This window comes from Lycium barbarum, chromosome 3, assembly GCF_019175385.1.
Source record: "Lycium barbarum isolate Lr01 chromosome 3, ASM1917538v2, whole genome shotgun sequence".
In the NCBI taxonomy this organism is placed as follows: domain Eukaryota; kingdom Viridiplantae; phylum Streptophyta; class Magnoliopsida; order Solanales; family Solanaceae; genus Lycium; species Lycium barbarum.
In genome coordinates, this window is record NC_083339.1 from 54,321,992 (window position 1) to 54,342,731 (window position 20,740).

General features: G+C 40.6%; 1 protein-coding gene across 1 annotated transcript; it reads left to right on the top strand.

Annotated features, from left to right (window-relative positions):
• Window positions 1–19,612: 19,612 nt before the first annotated feature.
• LOC132630834 (uncharacterized) lies at window positions 19,613–20,253 on the top strand. Its single transcript, XM_060346435.1, has 2 exons — window positions 19,613–19,924; window positions 20,011–20,253. Exons 1-2 carry the CDS (start codon window positions 19,613–19,615, stop codon window positions 20,251–20,253), a joined length of 555 nt encoding a protein of 184 aa, XP_060202418.1.
• Window positions 20,254–20,740: the final 487 nt, after the last annotated feature.

Consider the following 20,740-nt stretch of genomic DNA (forward strand, 5'->3'; position numbering starts at 1 on the left):
GCTAAATTCGGCACACACAGCCTGCCTTGGTATCTAAGAATTCCGTCCATAGAAAATTCAAATGGAGATTTTTCTTTTCCATGAGACGTGTCCTTATAACTACATAATTGAGGATCTTTATATTGCCATTCCTTCACTTCTATATCCAAAGACGAAGTTGTGGGGTCATTGATGCCAATTCCTGCATTACCTGAATCAATCACACGCACTCCAAGATTAACTAATTGGCGGAGCTCATGAACCATCTCTTTTTTTTTCGGAGGGACTTCACATAAACTTCCCATTGATCGGCGGCTAAGCGCATCGGCTACTACATTCACTTTTCCGGGGTGATACAAAATGTTCACATCATAATCCTTCAGTAATTCTAACCACCGCCTCTGCCGCAGGTTCAACTCTTTCTGCTTGAAAATGTACTGACGGCTTGTGTGATCTGTATAGATATCAACATGCACACCATACAAATAATGCCTCCATATTTTTAAGGCATGAATAACTGCAACCAATTCGAGATCATGAGTTGGATAATTCCTTTCATGTTTCCGTAATTTTCTCAAAGCATATGCAATAACTTTCCCATGCTGCATCAATACACACCCTAATCTAACACCGAAAGCATCACAGTATACTACATCACCATCTGGCCTTTCTGGAAGTGTTAAGATCGGAGCTGAGGTCAATCTGTCTTTCAACTCTTGGAAGCTACGCTCACAAGCATCATTCCATTGGAATTTGGCTGACTTCTAGGTTAGCTTCGTCAATGGGGATGAAATAGATGAAAATCCCTCTACGAATCTTCTATAATAACCTGCCAAACCCAGAAAACAACGAACTTCTGTAGGCGTCATAGGCCTTGGCCAAGTCTTCACAGCCTCAATCATCTGAGTGTCAACTCGAATGCCATCATTTGAGATAACATGGCCCAAAAATGTCACAGAATTTAGCCAGAACTCGCACTTTGAAAATTTTGCATACAATTCTCGGGCTAGAAGAATGCCAAGAACAATTCGCAAATGATCTGCATGTTCTGATTCCGTGCGAGAATACACTAGGATATCATCAATAAATACTATCAAAAATAAATCTAAGAGAGGCCTGAATACATTGTTCATCAAATTCATAAACACCGCCGGAGCATTAGTCAACCCAAACAACATCACCCGAAATTCCTAGTGACCATATATCGTTCTGAAGGCCGTCTTAGGAATATCCACTTCTCTAACTCTCACTTGATGATAACCCGATCTCAAATCTATTTTTGAAAACCATTTGGCACCCTGTAGCTGGTCAAATAAATCATCAATCCTCGGAAGAGGATATCTGTTCTTTATCGTCACCTTGTTCAACTGCCTATAGTCGATACACATTTGTAGAGATCCGTCTTTCTTCCTTACAAACAAGACTGGTGCTCCCCACGGTGATGAACTGGGTCTAATAAACCCCTTTTCAAGCAAGTCTTTCAACTGCGCCTTTAGCTCTTTTAATTCTGCCGGAGCCATTCGATAAGGAGGAATAGAAATAGGCTTGGTGTCCGGCAACACATCAATGGCGAAGTCAATCTCTCTCTCTGGAGGAAGACCTGGAAGTTTGTCTGGAAACACATCTGGGAATTCATTCACGACCGGAACTGATTGGAAAGTTGGTGGCTTTGACTCGGTGTCACGAACCCGAACTAAATGATAAATATAACCCTTGGCTATCATCTTTCTTGCCTTAAGGTTGGAAATAGACCTACCCTTTGGGGATGCTGCATTACCCTTCCATTCAAGCACGGGCTTTCCCGGGAATTGGAATCGAACCACTTTCAATCGGCAATCAACATTAGCATAGCATGAGGCCAACCAATCCATGCCCATAATTACGTCGAAATCCAACATTTCCAACTCAATCAAATCAGCTGTGGTCTGGCGATTACATATCACAACAACATAATTTTTATACACTTGTCTTGCTATCACGGGATCACCAACCAGATTAGATACCTCGAAAGGTTTGATTGGCTCAGGTTTCACCCCAATACAACCAGCAACATATGGAGTAGTATAAGAAAAAGTAGAACCGGGATCTATCAGTGCGTATACATCTCGGAAGAATATAGACAATGTACCTGTAACCACATCCGGGGAGTATTCAAGATCCTGCCGTTCGGCTAAAGCATACACATGGGGCTGAGTGGCACCTGAAGTAGATGCTGCCCCTCTACCTCTAGCTCGGTTTGCTGACATCTGGGGAATCTGTCCTGCCGGGCGTGTTGAGGAACAACCAGCTGCTGAACCTGTGGGCTGAACTCCAACTCTACCACTCATCGACGGGCAATCTCTCATCATGTGCCCAACTTGGCCGCAAGTATAGCAAGCGTCCGAACCCTGGCGACACTGTCCGGAATGCAATCTACCGCACTGGCTACATCGCGGTACTGGGGATCTCCTCTAGCTATAATCTTCCCTGATTTGGGAATCTGGGGCCCTTGAACTCTGACCCTATCCTGAGCAGAACGAGCGATCAAATCTCCTACCTGCAAATCGGGGAGGTGCACTGGTCATCGACTGACCTGAGTAACCAGAATATGTCTGCCTTGATCCCCCTCTATAACGACTGCTTGCTACCATAGATCTAGCCCTCTTGCCTTGCCTTCTTTCGTTATCGCGGTCACTTCTTGGTGGTTATTGTCGCCCCTCTAAATTCTGAGCATGGGCCTGTATTCGGGAGATATCCATCCCGTCTTGCAAGGAAGCCGTCAAACAATCTCTGAATAAATGTGGCCCTAGGCCACTTACAAATCTATGTACCCGATCTCCCATGTCGGCCACTATAGCCGGGGCATATCTAGCCAAAGAATTAAATTGCATGTTATACTCCCGGGCACTCATATTTCCTTGCCTCAGATTTAAGAATCTATCCGCTCTAGGTCGGCGGACCTTTGGTGGCAAATAGTGACGAATAAATGCATCCACAAATTCTTGCCGAACCGGAGGAGACGCATTATCCCCTCTTAATAATACCCAATTGTTGTACCACAAAACAGCCACATCCCGGATTCTATAAGATGCCAACTCCACGGATTCAGTTTCAGAGGCACGGACAATAAGTGAATGGCCTCGGTCATTTGTTGACCTGAAGCGACCGGTGGAGGAATTGGAGCTGGAACTCCTCCTTGTTCTTCCACATTAGGCGGGGTAGAAGAAGTATTAGACAAGGCCTCATTATGCGATTCGCCTTCTTCTATATTCATCGGAGGCTCTCTTTCTACCCACCTCTTTGCCATAGTCTTGCCCTTCTGGGCAGTTGTAGCCTTTCCCTTGGCCGGCATTCTGAAATCATAACACACTATCAGGGAGGATAAAATCTTATACACGGCTCTATCGCACGATCTTATAAGAAGAAAGATGGTCATTTTTCCTAAATGCCCTGTAGCCTCTTGTTTATTGATGTGGCGCGCAGCACACCATAAACAAGACTCTACCAGACACGACTCGTAGACACTTCCTAGGACTGAACGGCTCTGATACCACTTTTGTATCGACCCAGCTAAGGGTCGTGACTGGTACCTGGGGCTAACCACCGAGCACCACTCGTTCTACTACTCATCTTACTCATTTAATGCTCTTTTATCAACTTTATACTCAAATTACAGGAAAATCACATTTAATATGGAAACATAAATACTTTATATACATTTGCCTCTCGCCATCAAAATAAAATAATATATACATAAAATAGCATCTCGTGAGACCATCTAATCGGCTGATAGCTACTGCTGGTCTGGGTCGAGCCCTCCTCCTTTTCTACCTGTGTACATTAACGCAGCGTCCAAAGAAAAACGGACGTCAGTACGAACATTGTACTGAGAATGAGAGGCATAAACAAAGAAATAGAACAATGACATAACTGAAATATCAATATGGAACATCTATATCTGACGGTCATGTGTAAAGAATTAAGTCATGCTGTCTTACTCATACTCGTCATCATGTCATGTATGCACAATGCATAAGCTGCCCGTCCATATCGGATCGGTGTGATAATCATAACATTAGCCTGCATCCAGGCCTTCCGCGTCCGGGGTATCATCTCATGCCGACCACTAGTGGTGTCTGCCCATGCCATTTGGCCATGGTGTATCGTATAGCTGCCCGCCTTAGCAGTGACTACCCGGCCAACTTGGCGCGGTGTTATATCATCATCATACATGCTCACCATAATATGCTTATCGTAACATACTTATCATAATACATGCATAAGGCTTATGAACAACTTTACTTTATCGGGGTGACGTAATGTCGTGATTCCCCCGATTTCACTATGGAGTAATCATTGACATTCTGCCTCACCTTGAACGACCTAACACATAAGGTGAGTGTGAGCAATAAATAACATCATGCCATTTTAGGAACATCATATCATATCTCTTATCTTATATTACCATTAATATATATAGGCTTTTTGCTTTCCGGAATATAGGGACTCATGAAGAGGAGGAAAATTATGTTATGAGATTCATGCCATTAGAAAGAAGGGACTAGCCTCACATACCGTTGACGTTTAACTAAGCTATCGTTCGCTTGTTCTCCTTCAATATCACGTTTCTACCTTCAAAAGAGAATTTGCATTTACGTTAGTTAATCGACTGTAAGAATGCGCTACAATTTCTAGGGAAAATTGGGTGACACTTTCTTTGGTTATACTACTTTTCCCACATTCTATATCAACTCCCGCACGCTCACAACAACATTCACAATAGCGTAATCAATAATCATCATTTATATACATTGACCACAATCCAACATTTTTCTCCAATTTCCCCACATTTATGGGTTTTAGCTCATCATCACATTTTCTCATACGTCACACCTATTTCATGGTCTACACGTCATTTATGACATATTTATACTCCCAACTCATCAACATTCATAATCCAATCCAACTATCAGTCAACTATGGCAGTATTCACATCTTATGACCCCTTTACTACACCCTTCTATAATCCAAGTGTTTCGACGTATAGATACTTCAATCATCATGAGAAAGTCATAAAACGTACCTTAGATGTGGTAGGAACGAGCCTTGAGTAGCAATACTCTTCTATACCTAAAACCCTACTTCACTTCCTTTGCAATTTCTTGGTGTAGATCAACTTTAGTCTGATTCTTACACTTGATTTCGTGGGTTTCATGTAGTTGATCACTAATTTCCTTTGGTTTTCTTGTGATGAAGAGTAGAGAGTATTCTAGAGGCTTCTTGAGAGAAATATCGTGGAGTGGAAATGAATTGAATGAGGTCAGGTTTCCTTTTAATGACTTAAAATCTAATCCGGAATGAACAGTGACTGAAGTGCACAGTGGCCGTAAACCCAGTTTACGGTCCGTATTCCAGTTTACGGGCCGTATGTCGTGGTCGTATTTAAGTATGTCAAAACCAGAAAGGTAAGCTGAGGATCATGGCGATTTACGATCGCAGTTTACGGTCTGTATATCAATTTACGGTCCGTATTCCAAGTCGTATTTAACCATTTGAACATTTGGCAGAAAGTTAAAGTTTTGTGAGTTGGAATACGACCTGGTGGTTTACGGGCCGTATACCACTTTACGGTCCGTATTTTACTTTACGACCAACTGGCCAAAGTGCAAATCTCTAACTTTCCAGTCTTCAAAACCTATAATTAGCCATTGTGGAGCATCACCTATCTCTTGTTCCCATTGCCTTTGGAATCTTACTTAAGGTCGTCAAACGTCGTTCCCTTCGCATTAAAACATCGTATACTCGTATTATTTGTTAGTCTATTCGTTGTACGTTCATGGGGAAATTTCCGAGGTGTAACAAGGAAATCCCTTTGGGTAGCAAGTTAGAGAATAAGGTATGTAAGGTTTTCGCAATCGTTCTCTTTGGCACGAATCAATAGAACCCCTAGCGTGCATTATCAATCCATTCGAGTTTATTCCAGATTTCCTACATTTTATGAAATACATATATTTTATGAAAGATGTATATTTTTCCTAAAATCTCTATTTTTACAAAAATTTTAATATTTTACGTAATTAAGTAAACGTCCCCAGCTAAATCGTTCATTGTCTCCTATTAAACCGTGTGTATACTATGTGAAAGATCCTTATGATGTTAATATGGGTATTATCATTTGAGTCATTCCTTATCCTCAATATGTTTCCCATACTATATTCGGAGGTATAACGACCTTACGTTGCTCCGAAAGGCCCAATGTCACTTCTTTCACCCCTCATGCAATTATATATATATATGTATGCACTATTTTACTCCACCTAGCCGTGCCATAGTCAGTCGGGCACGATACGTAGAGGTGCAACCACTCATAAGTTAGGTATTCACACCGAGTCCCATTAGGGCCGGGTACGTTCTGATATAATGATGTTTTCCCAGACGCGGTGAGGATGATGATATACACACCGAGTCTCGAAAGGGCCAGGTATGCTTCATACCGAGTCCCACTAGGGCCGGGTACGTTGTATATATATATATATATATATATATATATATACTTATATATAGCATAAGAAAAATGATTTTCTCATGCATGGCATATTGTATGGTTTCAGATGTCACAGGCTACTAGTTATCACTATTCTCCCATGATTACATTTATATTTTACTGATGTCGTTACTTCCCTGCCTTACATACTCAGTACTTTTATCCGTACTGACCGTCCCACTTCCTGGGGTGCTACATCTTGTGCTGCAGGTCCTGACAGGCAGAGCAAAAGAACCCTCTCAGTGGGATTGCCAAGTTCAGCCAGACATCAACAAGTACCATTATACCGGGCTTGCTAGTTGGGTATTTATTGAGTCTGCAGGTTATGTAAATGACAGATGTACGTACTCCTAGAGGCTCATAAATAGTATAGTGGGTGTCGGAGTCATGCATGATTCATTATACTTAAGATACACAGGTTATGGCCTGGGCGGCTATATGATATTTTATGATGTACATGTTGCAGCCTTATCGGCTAGCTTATGCATACATTCATTCTCAAAGAGGTTATGTTATCCTTGTGTTGGGCCTTCCTATATGCTGGTGCTCTTATATGTACATGCTAATGATTACGATCAGGATTGTTGTATTAAGGTTATATTATGTCATGTCAGGTGGAACTCGGTTGTTAGGGTAGGGTGCCCGTCATGTCCCTCGTTAGAGTGTGACAAAGTGGTATCAGAGCGAGGCAGTCCTAGGGATGTCTATGAGCCATGTCTAGTAGAGTCTTGTTTAGCTGTATGAAGCGCATCATACTTCTAAGCATGAGGCTACAACGCCTTTAGGAAATACCTTTTCTTCATGATCTTGATCGTACAGACTCTAACCCTACCTCTAGGGCCGATGAAAAGGATATGAGAAAAGCATTATAAGAGTGGTCACATCCGATTTTCCATATAAGTCCAGCATTATGATGGGACCGCTACAGACGTTAATATTACAAAATATTAGACGATTTTTAGTTTTGAAAATTTGTTAAGCAAGGATCGCTAGTGTATGTATGACAGGTGTACAGGAGGAATAAGATGGTTAACCAAGGGGAGGAAAGTAACTAAGGAGAATAGAAATGTTCCACTTTGAGCGTGCATCTGGTTAAGTTTCGCAGAAACGGGACTGATGTAGGATAGGATGATTACGAGCCTAATAAGCCCTCCATTGAAACTACTGGCACACATTTTGGGAACTCGAATTCCATTTCCTACGCAACAGATGGAGATTATAGGGATTCAAAGAGAAGTAAAGGATAAATATAAAAGCAACGAAGTCGTGGTGTTATGTAGCAAGTGGATAATATACAAGGTGTCGCTAGCCCAGGCAGTATAACACCCTACAACTACACCCTCTCCCATCAGGGATATGGAGTTAAGAGGCCCAAACTTACGTTATACTAAATGCCTAAATGAATGAAAGTCAGAAGTAGGGCTTAGTTATTTATGGTGAGATACATAGTGCATGTATATCGATAAAGTCTTATCAAGTGAGCAACTCGATGATGGATGAGCACAATGTTCGAAGCACCTTGGAAGATTTGGTTGAAATAACTATAAGTGAGGTAGAGAAATCAGGATGGCCAAGCACAACACCAATCGTGAAGCCACTCACATCACATATCAACACAAATGGCAGGGACCAATTAGGAGTAACAATAATAGGAGTAGTAGTGAGGCGCCTCTTCAATTCATCAAATGCCTTTCAGTACTTGTTATCAAATACAAACTTAGCCTCTTTTTCAAGAAGCTTACACATCGGGTTGGAAATCTTGGAGAAATCTTTGATGAAGTGCCTGTAGAACCCAGCATGTCCTAAGAAACTTCGGAGACCTTTGACTGAGATGGGTGGAGGATGTTTTGCAATCACATCTAACTTCTCTTGATCGACCTAAATTCCCCTTTCAGAGATTTTATGACCGAGGACGATCCCTTCCTTCACCATAAAGAGGCACTTCTCCCAATTTAGCACGAGATTTATCACTTCACATCTTTTCAGCACTTGACCCATATGGCTAAGACAATCATCAAACAAATTGCCCACAACAGAGAAATCATCCATGAACACTTCCAAGAAGTCTTCTACCATGTCAGAAAAGATCGACATCATGCACCTCTGAAAAGTGGTTGGTGCATTACATAACCCAAAGGGTATTCAGCTAAACGCAAACGTCCCATAAGGACAACTAAAAGTCATCTTCTCTTGATCTTCTAAGGCAATGTTGATCTCATTGTAGCCGCAGTATCCATCTAAGAAGCAATAGTAAGACCTCCTAGCCAGCCTATCCAGCATTTGATCTATGAACGGCATGGGAAAGTGGTCTGTACAAGTGGCAGTATTTAGCTTCCTATAGTCCATGCAAACACACCATCCAGTAACTGTACGAGTGGGACTCGGCTCGTTCTTTCTATTAGGCACCACAGTGATACCTCCTTTCTTTGAAACATATTGAACAGGACTCACCCACTTGTTGTCTACAATCGGATACACTACCCTAGAATCTAATCACTTTATGTTCTCCTTTTTCGCGACCTCTTGCATGTTCTGGTTCAATCTTCGCTGATGTTAAACACACGGCTTGCTGTCCTCCTCTAGCTGAATTTTATGCTCACAAATACCCGAAGGAATACCCCGAATATCTGCTATGGTCCAACGAATAGCACTTCTGTACTCGTGCAAAATCTCCACTAAACGCTCAATCTGTTCCTCGGTCAGTAATGCTAAAACGATAACTAACCCTGTCTTGTTCGGACCAAACAACTCATACCTCAAGTGTGATGGGAGCTGCTTTAGCTCAAGCTTTAGTGGCTCAATAATAGAAGGCTTAGCTGGTGGAGTAGTTCTATTTGCGAGGTCAAGATCAAGCTTTCTTGGGTGGTAAATGTAAGAACCCAGACCCTTAAGCTCATTTACAGTTTCCACGTAGCCCTCCATATCATCAGCATCAGAACCGCAGCAAGATCTTCTCCCAGACTTTTTTCTTCCATTTTATGTTTAATAGTATCATCAATCCCATCAAACGAATCAATAACCGAGATACTCTCATCAGCACTTGGAAACTTCGTCCCCTTGCTTGCTTGGAAAGTTACTTCTTCATCATTCACTCGGAACTTAATTTAATTCTTTTCAGAGTCCATAAGCGCTCTGCCCGTAGGAAGGAAAGGTCTTCCCAAGATGATGGGAATATCTCTATCGACCGCACAATCCAGAATAATGAAATCAGCAGGTAACATGAACTTACCCACCTGTACCAACACATCATCTATAACCCCAACTAGCTTCTTGATAGATCTGTCTGCCATCTGTAATCGCATAGAAATTGATCTCGATATCCCCAATCCGGATTGTTTTAAAATAGTAAGGGGCATTAGATTGATACTCACCCCATTATCATATAGAGCACGGGCGAATACATGAAGCCCAATATTGCACGGAATGGTAAATGCCCCTGGGTCGCCCTTCTTCTGAAGTGTGGTGAAAGAAATAATCGAACTCACACGATGATTTAAATTCACTATCTCATGTTGAACAGACATTTTCTTCTTAAGCAGGTCTTTTACAAATTTAGCAAATTCGGACATCTCTTTGATAGCATCTAAGAATGGTTCACTGTTAACTGTTTCAACTATTCATAGAACTTCTGACACTTAGCATCTTCATTCTTCTTTGCCAACCTCTGAGCAAAGGGAGGTTTAGCTTTGTACATCTGAGTCAAAAGGCGAAGAGCCCCTTTTATCATTTGTTTCCTTCTATCAGCAGCGACCTCTGGAATATTAGCAACTTGTTCTTCACCATGACCTCATCATCTGCTATAGGCATTTCAGAATGCACCTCTTCTTCCTTAATAATTGGATCTAGTTCAACCACCTTCTTGTCAGCACTTTGAAGTATTTTTACCGCTCCTCGTGCTAATGGAAAAAGTACGTTCCATAACACTACAATTTTTCGATTTTGGAATAGTATCAATAGTAAGTCCTCCTTTTCTAGCAGGATGCTATTCTCTAGAAAGATCACACATCTGTTGTTAAAGTTTTTGAATAGCTACTAAATGAGAAACCATTGTCTCTGATAGCCCAGATAATGTTTTCTCAGTGTTTGTCTGACATGCCAACAGTTTTTCAAGCATTGACTCCAACCTCGAACTACCTTGATCATTAGACTGCCCTTTTGGTGGAATGTAAGGGTTGCAACTTCTGTTTCCGAAGTTACCATTTTTGTTGTTCTATCTTCCTTGGTTTGGTCCACCATAGTTGCTATTGTAGTTCCCTTGGTTGGTGTTGTAGTTTCCTTGGTTGTTGTTGTATGCACCCTTCCCTTGTTGAGGTTTCCAATATCTTTGATTTGGACCAGAAACATCCCCTTTCGCTACATAATTTGCATATTGAACATTCTCAACTGGTTGTGGGGGGCCCTCTTGATATGGACCCTCGTGGCATTAGTACATTCCAGGCGGCATGCCTGAGATATCTTCACAAACATTCACCTTTTTCGATTCTCTCTTATCAAGCCTATTTGTCAGTAAAGAGAGACTAGTGGCCAACTGTGCCAACGTCTGCTGCATCTCCTAGCTACCTTCACAATATTTTGAATCAATGATGCCCCAAGTGATAACCCATCTGAATTACTCGAATGACATGCTTGACTGTGTGTAGTCAATCGATCAAGTATATTAGTAATATTAGCATATGACTTATTCATGAAACACCCACTGGCAGCATTATTGGCTATTGGTTGGGTCATAGGATCCAACCCTCCGTAGAACTGCTCCTTCAAAATCTGATCTGGAAAACCATGGTTTGGACTCCTATCCAAATATTCTTTGTACCTCTCCCAAGCTTCAAAAAGTTTTTCCCCATTACATTGTTTGAACTCGTAAATCTGAATATTCATCACGTCTTCATACCCGAAGGCATTCATACCCTAAGAATATTCATACCCGAAGCTTCAAACCTAAGAATATTCATCCCAACTTCATACCCGAAGGCATAACATGCGCTTTCTCCATCAACAACTAACTTCTACATAGGCTTCGTTAACTGAAATCTAACCGAAAGGTAAGCTGTAACTTACCTCACAACCGAGCTAGTGCCACAAACAATCAGATCTGTGCCTTGCCCTTCCAAAAAAGCCTCTGAATACTCAAAGTCTAGCCATTATCTAATTCTAAGTTAGAAACGAGAAACAATGATGCCTATATTGCTATACACCCGTTTGAATAAAAATCAACTAAGTAAAAGCGGATGGACCCACAAGGGTAAAACGATTATTTCAAATATTGAATTGGTAACCTAACGTTCTAGAAGTTCAATTCTACTCTCCAATTGCTAATATAGCCCAAGTATTGATCAATTTCATCATTTAAAGCAAATCCCCCAAATTAGGCATAAACCCTAGCTTTTCCATATTCAAAATCTCAACTAGAATGGAAGAATCAAGCCAATTGGTTGCTAATTAATAGAATTGCATAATTAGATTATCAATAAATCTCATATTTGAAGACTAAAGTTCAAATAAAAAGTAAAGGTTAAGACTCATCTTTTTCCACTAGTTTTCTAGATTTCCACCATTGATTCACTCTTAGGAAAGGTAAATAATTGAAAACAAGGTTAGAGAGACTTACCCCTATAAGAATCCACTTAAAACACTTCACTTCAGAGGGTCTTAGGATAAATAATTTTGGGAATGGAAAATGAAGGATTAAACTTATCATTTAATGTACTTTCTGAATCAGCGATTTCCACTGCAGCAGAATAATTTCACTGTCGCGCATCCGCTCCAGCAGAATACCATCTGCCGGAGAGGACTCCTAAGGAATCCCCTTTTTCCGTGCCCGCACACCACGTCTCGCCGAAGCGGGTCCACCGGGGCGCACCCAGTCTCATTGAGTCGAGACACCAGACACCAGAAACTTTCTGGTTTTTCACCAAGTTCTTCCCAAAATCAAACAATCACTCGAGACTCACCAGATGCAAACCAAACATGATTACACACATAAAAATACTCTACAGACTCACTCGCGGTCTCGAAATTTCCATCGGAGCTCTATTTGACAGGGTCAATGCCCAATGGTCATAACCAACTTTCCAACCAATAACCCAAAATGCTCCCGAGTGCCTCGAGAATTGAACTGAACATCCCACCAAGTCATAATCGACCATCCGACCTCTCAGAATTGACAGTTTTCCAAAAAACGTCCGTTTACCCAAAAGTCAACTACCGGTCAACCATTTTTTACTTTGAGATTCTATTTCTCATAAGTCATCATAAAAATTATCCGATTACCTCGGTAACCATGTCACCCATCCCTATGGGTCAAAATCGTACTAATAGGGTTCGGGGAAGGGTCAATGGGTTTAAATGGGTCAAAAGCACTATAACGATCAAGCGGGTCATTTTGGTGATTACATCAGATATTAAAGTACGAAAGCTGATAGTTACCATAGAATCTTTAATATAACAACACGAAAGCCTCCACGGTATGAAGTACGCCAAAATCACTGCCCGTTCACCTTATCAGTCAAATTTCCTTTAACTTAGCTCAACAACTCAATTTTCATATTTCCTATCCTTGAAATTTCTTTCAAGACTGATTCCTAAATATAAAAACTGCCTCTGCTTGAATTCTTTGATACGATAAAACACACCTCTGAACACGATCAATGGATCCACAAATATTTCCCAAACTACACAGCCTTTGGAACATGGCCCCAAACCTTAGCCCACTCTGAATCGGGAATATATTCTAATTCTACTAACCTTTGTTTCACACCATCTAAAGTCATTCTTCGTATCACGATTTATTAGAAACACATAAACACACACCACAAGCACGAAACTAGGATTTACTCTTGCCAGAATAAAATCCTTGCTACATTTGACAACTCTACACTATTCCATCAAAATTGATCTTGCTCAAAGCCGATTTTGCAAGATCCAAGTCTGTTAATTTCAAAACCCAACGCCTAAGCCTTCTTAAATCATTGAATCATCATACTGGAAGCATACCCACTGATTACCTTGACGAGTCTGAACCCATAAAGAGCCATCTGACCACTCTACAAACTCCTCACAACTATAGTACCTCCTTAAATCATTACCAAGCTCCGATGTAATCCATTATAACTATCCGAGTAGCTGCCTTCGGTAAAATATCATCAAGTATATTCCAAACCCCAATAACCTCGAGAAACCTGTCATACCTCATTTTATAAATAAAACCCATAAGTCCTTTTGGAATTATAAATATAGCCCACCATCCTCTAATTGAACAATTTTGACCTGGAATGAATGCACAAACACCTTAATACCACCAATAGTCACCCGAACTGACTCCAAACCTTTCGACACCAATCGCAGACCTATCACACATTTGTGGCGACCAATTATAGTCCTTCTCTCATGCATATTCTATCATTTATGTCCCCTCAACTCAGAAGGCTGAATTCTAACCAGTCATCAACTTAGTATTGAAGAACCATACCTTAGGATCGCAATATTCATGTTTCTCAAACTTCACTCAATAAATGAATCTGTAGACCCTATGAACTCTAAATACCTGAAAATCTCCTCGTGCTTCCCCTTAACTTGCTCACAATTTCGAACATTTGAACGCAAAATCTGCGGCCTCATTTAATACACCCTTAACCATCAAATTCTCATTTGTGACACCTTGATATGCCCATAACAACTCTAAAAGTATCTAATATTATAACCACCACTCTAACCCTCACGCAACTACTTCTAAGTCCTTCATATCCAAAAGTGCTCACCCAAGCTATTCAGTTAATATTACTTGCAACACAATACATTACCACGAATACGGTCTCATCTCGAAAATATAAATCTAGCCTTCACATTATAGGGTTTTCCAGAACTCCTTTCCTTTAAGCCCCACTAACTCATCCATTGACGAGTGCTACAAAATTACCCAACTGTGTACCACACAAGCCACTTCCATAATCCTTAATGTGTCGGTTACCTGAAATTTGCTTCTCAGTAGTCGCTGATAATGAAACCTCGCGGAACTTCGTCATATCACATAGCCCATTGTAGACTTCCGTCTTTAAGCGTACTCGACAGTCACACCACATCTAAAATATGGAAAAAAACAAAACCCCAATCCAAACTGACCTAAATAATCTCGATGATGTACCATATTCCTACCGATTCTCGATCAGCTATACCTTTTCTTGAAACTTCAATTCCTCAATTTCTATCAGTTCACATTCACCGCCACCATTTAACCATTACTCGAAATCACTCAATAGTATACCTTATACTCATATGTCTTGCAACGAGCCGAGTCGATCCTGGAGATAGTAGTATGCCACACACACTACACCCTAGAGTCCCCTTACCTCACTCAACTCTAAAACTGATTACTTTTTAAATTCGGCGTATCACATACACAGTGCTACTAATGTCCTCATGTATCTCCACCAAGGTGCCCTTGGTTAAATTCCCATAACGCTACTCGCCTGCGAAAAATCACCACTTGTCTTACCTGTCGAACAGGAAAACCTCTAACAAATCATGCGATTATCCCCCTTATTCGTTCAATTCCACAAAGTCATAACACCAACAATAGCAGGAACTAGCCGAAACTTACAAAATCGGTACAATACTCACACCCTTTGTCTAAGAGTAGATGCAACACCTGATAGCTCCTTGAGTACTAAAACTTCTCACTTGTCTAACACTATAGTCATTTTTATTAGTCAACCACTGGCTCCCATTGGCCTCGGCATAACCCAACATACCAACTCAACACTTAACCCTTATATCTATTCTACCATGTATGACCACAACATAACTCTCAAATCAACTAGCTCATGATTCTACGACCCCCTTACCATTCCTCCAAACACGAAGACCCGTTGAACGCACTCTTTACTGAAGGACCAGGTCCACAGCTGCCCAACATCTTAAGTCTCCACCCGTCACAATTAACCTTTCTTTCTGATCTAGAACTAATAACTAATTTCCTGGAAGAACCCACAAACCACTAGTTCTTACTCTACGGCCACTACCATATTGCCACGTTATTGCCCAACTTAACTTTTCATGACCGAATACGAAATCCATTCTCGTACAAATTGCAACCTTATCCTGACGAACATGTCAGATACCAATTGTTCCCTCCCTAATAGCGGAGATTGATCTATCCAAATCCTCTTCTTTATGCGTCTGTTCCATAACATAAAAAGTACACTTATTAATATAACCTAAGAGATCTTACTTTGCTACACGTTTTCCAAAAAAGTCATCCTTCATGTCCTTATTCTCAACTTCTGTTCTTTATTACACGCGGTCACTATCCTCTTGCCAAATTTGATGATCCTTACCAAATTTACACTCATGCTTATATATTGACATCTAATACACTGCCACTACTAAGTCGTTGTCCTGCTATTGGTACACTCGCTCCAAGCAAACCATCATAATACCTTGACAATGTTGAACCTTTTCCCAAATTAGACATACCTCCAACAAATCATTCTTGTCGAGCCACAAATGCACTTCTGCGACTTTCGTGCAACCCAACGCTGAAAACATGGAGATCAAGTGGCCCTCTATACCATATCTCCCATTTCTCTAGAAAACCTCCATAATAAACCAGTCTTAACCACGATCCCACACAAACTGAATCCTCAAGCCATAACTAGAAACTGAATTTGGTCACACGTCCGAATAAGAATGACACATCTCATACCATACCACAACACGTCATAGAAAAACTATTCATATGAGAATTATATGGATGAGTTCCCACCATTCGTGAGAGAATAAGAAAAAAATTCAAATACCAATTTGAATTGACTAGATACCAATTTGAATGAAGTAGCACGAAGGAATGAAAGAATTGGAAGTTTTAAATGTCTTATAACCTCTCGCAGATAAGTATATAACTCATCATACCGATCCGCAAGACTCTACTAGATATGCTCTTCTACTTATAGATCAGGTAACCTTGGGCTCTGCTACTAACTTGTCCCGACCAAAAACACAGATCGCGCGAGCACCTACCTTTTCCACCTGGTCAATATCCAAATCAACATAATAAGTAAATAAGAAGGTAAGCAGTCTCAAATAATAGATAGATAATCATGCAAAATTACAACAACTACCCACGGGATCTAGTCTGAATATTACAAGAGTAACTACTTTCATCTGTCTAGAAAATATAAGTCTGAAAATAAAATATTCGTCTCAAAATGGAAATAAGGATAGAGGGATAGGAGAATCTTCGGGCAGCGGATCGAAACATGGCTCGCCCTGGAAACTCGATTTGAATGCCTCAGGAACTTACCCACGAAGGCCTGAAGTGGAATCTGTACAAAATGAAATGGAATATGTACAAACTCTGCACTAAAAAAAAATGCTGCAAGGTAGCATCAGTACAAATAACAAGTACTGGTAGGCATCATAGACCGATAACAATTAGATAACAATAAAAGAAAGGAGCACAAAGATAGGCATATAAGCAGTCAAATACAGTCACTAAGCAAATCCAGGTAAGACATGCAGTAATGTGAACCACACTAGATCTCAGTAGTCTATAGTCATAGCCTAGGCGAAAACCTCTAGTCCTCGAATCCATCAAGTGTCTAGGTAAGTGATTTGCAAGCAAGTAGCATCTCAAAAGAATCATCAACCAAGGAATCAATACTGAAACGGTACATGCAATACAATAAAGGGAATGACTAGAATTAGAGATATGAATGCATGTGCGATGCAATGCAATGCACTGCCCAACTGTCTGATACTATACACACATGCTATGGACGGAAACCTCCACATCTCCATAGTAATGAGCCATGGGGACCCACGAAGTCCTTGTACCAGTTACTACGCACACAGCCCAGAGATGGCTTCCACAACACCAGCCACACTGCCCACAGCCTAGAGGTGGCTTCCACAACACTAGCCATTTTGCACACAGCCCAGAGATGGCTACTATATAAAATATATCCATAGTCACCCACTCACAACCCAGAGATGACTTTCCTCCTTCACTTTCTCCATTTTAAACCACATCACAGTATTATAAGAAATGTTGGATTAAGTGCAACCATGAATGTCAATTTCAACAACAATCGTGAGGGTGAATAAACATAACAACTTCCATAAATCAACTACATTCAAGGTTATTCCCAAATCTATGCAATGACACGTCCGGAACAATTTTCCTTCGGAACACATAGGTAACACCATTTAATATGTATGCAGAAGGTGCCATATGAAATATGTATGTTGCAAACACCACAATATGAAACATCGAATGTTTCACTTTCCCACTAATCATTATTAATATTAAATCACCGTTCATATCAATGAATAATGTAGAATGTGTATGAATGATATGTATGATATCAACCTCAATTGTAAGCCATAATCCAATCTCGTTCGTGCCTCTACATGTTTCAATACCAAATCTAATTCTTCCTTTATCAATAATAAATGACCAGGTAAGTGAGAGACAAACATATTTCAACAACAACATAGCAATTAAGAAACAAGCCCAAGACACGCATATGGCAACAAGCCAAATCACAATAAATGAGACGACAAGCCTACAAGTCATCACCATAGCAACCTTAGAATATCCATCCCAACTTCATACCTGAAGGCTTAACATGTTTTCTCCATCAATAAATAACTTATACATATGCTTCGCTAACTGAAGTTGAACCGAAAGGTAGGCTGTAAGCGACCTCTTTGTCGAGTCGGTGCAACGAACAATCAGATATGTGGCTTGCCCTTCTAAAGAGCCTCTGAATACTCAAAGTCTAACCATTATTGAATTCTAAGTTAGAAATGAGAAATAACGGTACCCATATTGCTATACACCCATTTGAATCATAATCAACTAAGTAAAGGAGGGAAAATAGGCCCACAGAAGTAAAATCGATATCTCTGAGATGGAATTAGTAACCCAACGTTCTAGAAGTTCAATTCTTCTCTCCAATTGCCAACATAGCCAGGGTATTGATCAATATCATCATTCCAAGCAAAACCCCAAATTAGGCATAAACCCTAGCTTTTCCATATTCAAATTCTCAACTAGAATGAAAGATTCAAGCCTATTGGTTGCTAATTAATGAAATTCCATACTTAGATTAGTCAAATCCATCAATAAATCTCATATTTGATGACTAAAATTCAAATAATAAACGAGAGGTTAAGACTCATCTTCATCCACTAGTTTTCTAGATTTCCACCATTGATTTAATCTTAGGAAAGGTAAATAATTGATAACAAGGTTAGAGAGACTTACCCTAAGAAGGATCCACTGAAAAAACTTCAAATCGCCTTAGAGACACTAAGGAGAAATAATTTTGGGAATGGGAAATGAAGGGTTAAACTTAGCATTTAATGACTTTTTGAATCAGCGATTTCTGCTGCAGTGGAAAAAGTTTGATGTCGTGCATCCTCTCTAGCGGTAAGCGTCCGCTATAGTGCATCAGCTCCAGTAGAATACGTTTGCCAGAGCAGACTCCCAAGGAATCCCTTTTTATGTGCCCTCAGATCTGGCCTCGATGAGGTAGGTCCGGCGGGGCGTACCTAGTCTCACTGGAGTGAGACACTAGCCACCAAAAACATCCTGGTTTTTCACCAAGTTCTTCCCAAAACTCGAAAATCACCCGACACCCCTGATGCAAACCAAACATAATTACACATACTAAAAAAAGCTACAGACTCACTCGCGAATTCGGAATTTCCATTGGAGGTATATTTTACTGGGTCAACACCAAATGGCAAAAACCAACTTTCCTACCAATAACCCAAAATGCTCCCGAGTGCCTCAAAAACTGAACTGAACATCCCACCAAGTCATAATCGACCCTTCGGTCCACTGAAATCAATGAATTTCTTAAAAAGGTTTGTTTACCCAAAATTCAACTGCCGGTCAACCATTTTTTTCAGTTTAATGTTTTATTTATCATAAGTCATCATAAAACACACCCAATTACCTCGGGAATGATGCCACCCATCCCTATATGTCACAATCGTACTAATAGGGCTCGAGAAAGGGTCAACGGGGTTAAATAGGTCAAAAGCACCATATCGACCAAACACGTTGTTACATTAGTCCGAGAGGACTATTCAGGTGTTGAGGATATGTTTCGAGCTAGTGTGATTTACTCTGGTGGTCATTGGGACAAGTTTGTACTTTTGGCAGAGTTCACGTACAATAACAGCTATCACTTGAGTATTGACATGGTTCTATTTGAGGATTTATATAATAGGAGATGTCGTTCTCCGATTGGATGGTTTGATGCTTTTGAGGTGAGACCTTGGGGTACTGATATGTTAAAGAAGTCCTTGGATTGTGTGAAGCTGATTCAAGAAAAGTATTTTAGAGCTCAGAGTAGGCAAATGGAATATGTGGAATGGAAGGTCCGGCATTTGGAGTTCATGGTTAGCGATCAGGTTCTGTTGAAGGTTCACCCATCAAGGGTGTGATGTGATTTGGGAAGAAGGGTACGTTGAGCATGTGGTTTATTGTCCCTTTCAAGGTTCTTCGTCGTATTGGTGAGGTTGCTTATGAGGTTGGTTTGCCAACAAGTTTGTCAAGTGTTCATCTGGTGGTCCATGTATCTATGTTGAAGAAATACCATTCAGACGACTCTTATATCATCCACTGGGACTCGGTATTATTTGATCAGAATCTATTCTTCGAGGAGGAGCCGGTAGCTATTTTGGACCGGCAAGTTAGAAAGTTGAGATCAAAAGAGATAGCTTTATTTAAGGTGCAATAGAAGCACCGTCTAGTTGAGGTTGCTACTTCAGAGATCGAGTACAATATGCATACCAGATATCCCTACCTCTTTACAAACTCAGGTACCTTTCCTTCATTTTATTTCTTCTCCGTTCGAGGATGAACGATTATTAAGTTGGTATCTAATGTAACGACCCGCTTGATCATTTAGGCATTTTGACCATTTTACCTTGTTGATCCTTCCCCTATCTCCGTCAGAGCGTGTTTGACTTGTGGAGATGGGTGAAACGGTTCCTGAGGTAGTCGGGCGAGTCTTGGTTACAGATTGAGGAAATTAGAGGCTTTAAGTGAAAATTGTTGAGTTTTGGGTAAATCAACATTTTTGGGGTTTTTTATTATTCCATGAGATTCGGAGAGTCATTTATAACTTGGTGGTGTGGATTCAGTTCCCGAGGCGCTGGGAGCATTTTGGGCATTTGGTTAAAAACATGATTTTGGGGTTTTGGGGGTTGACAGTCTCAAGATGA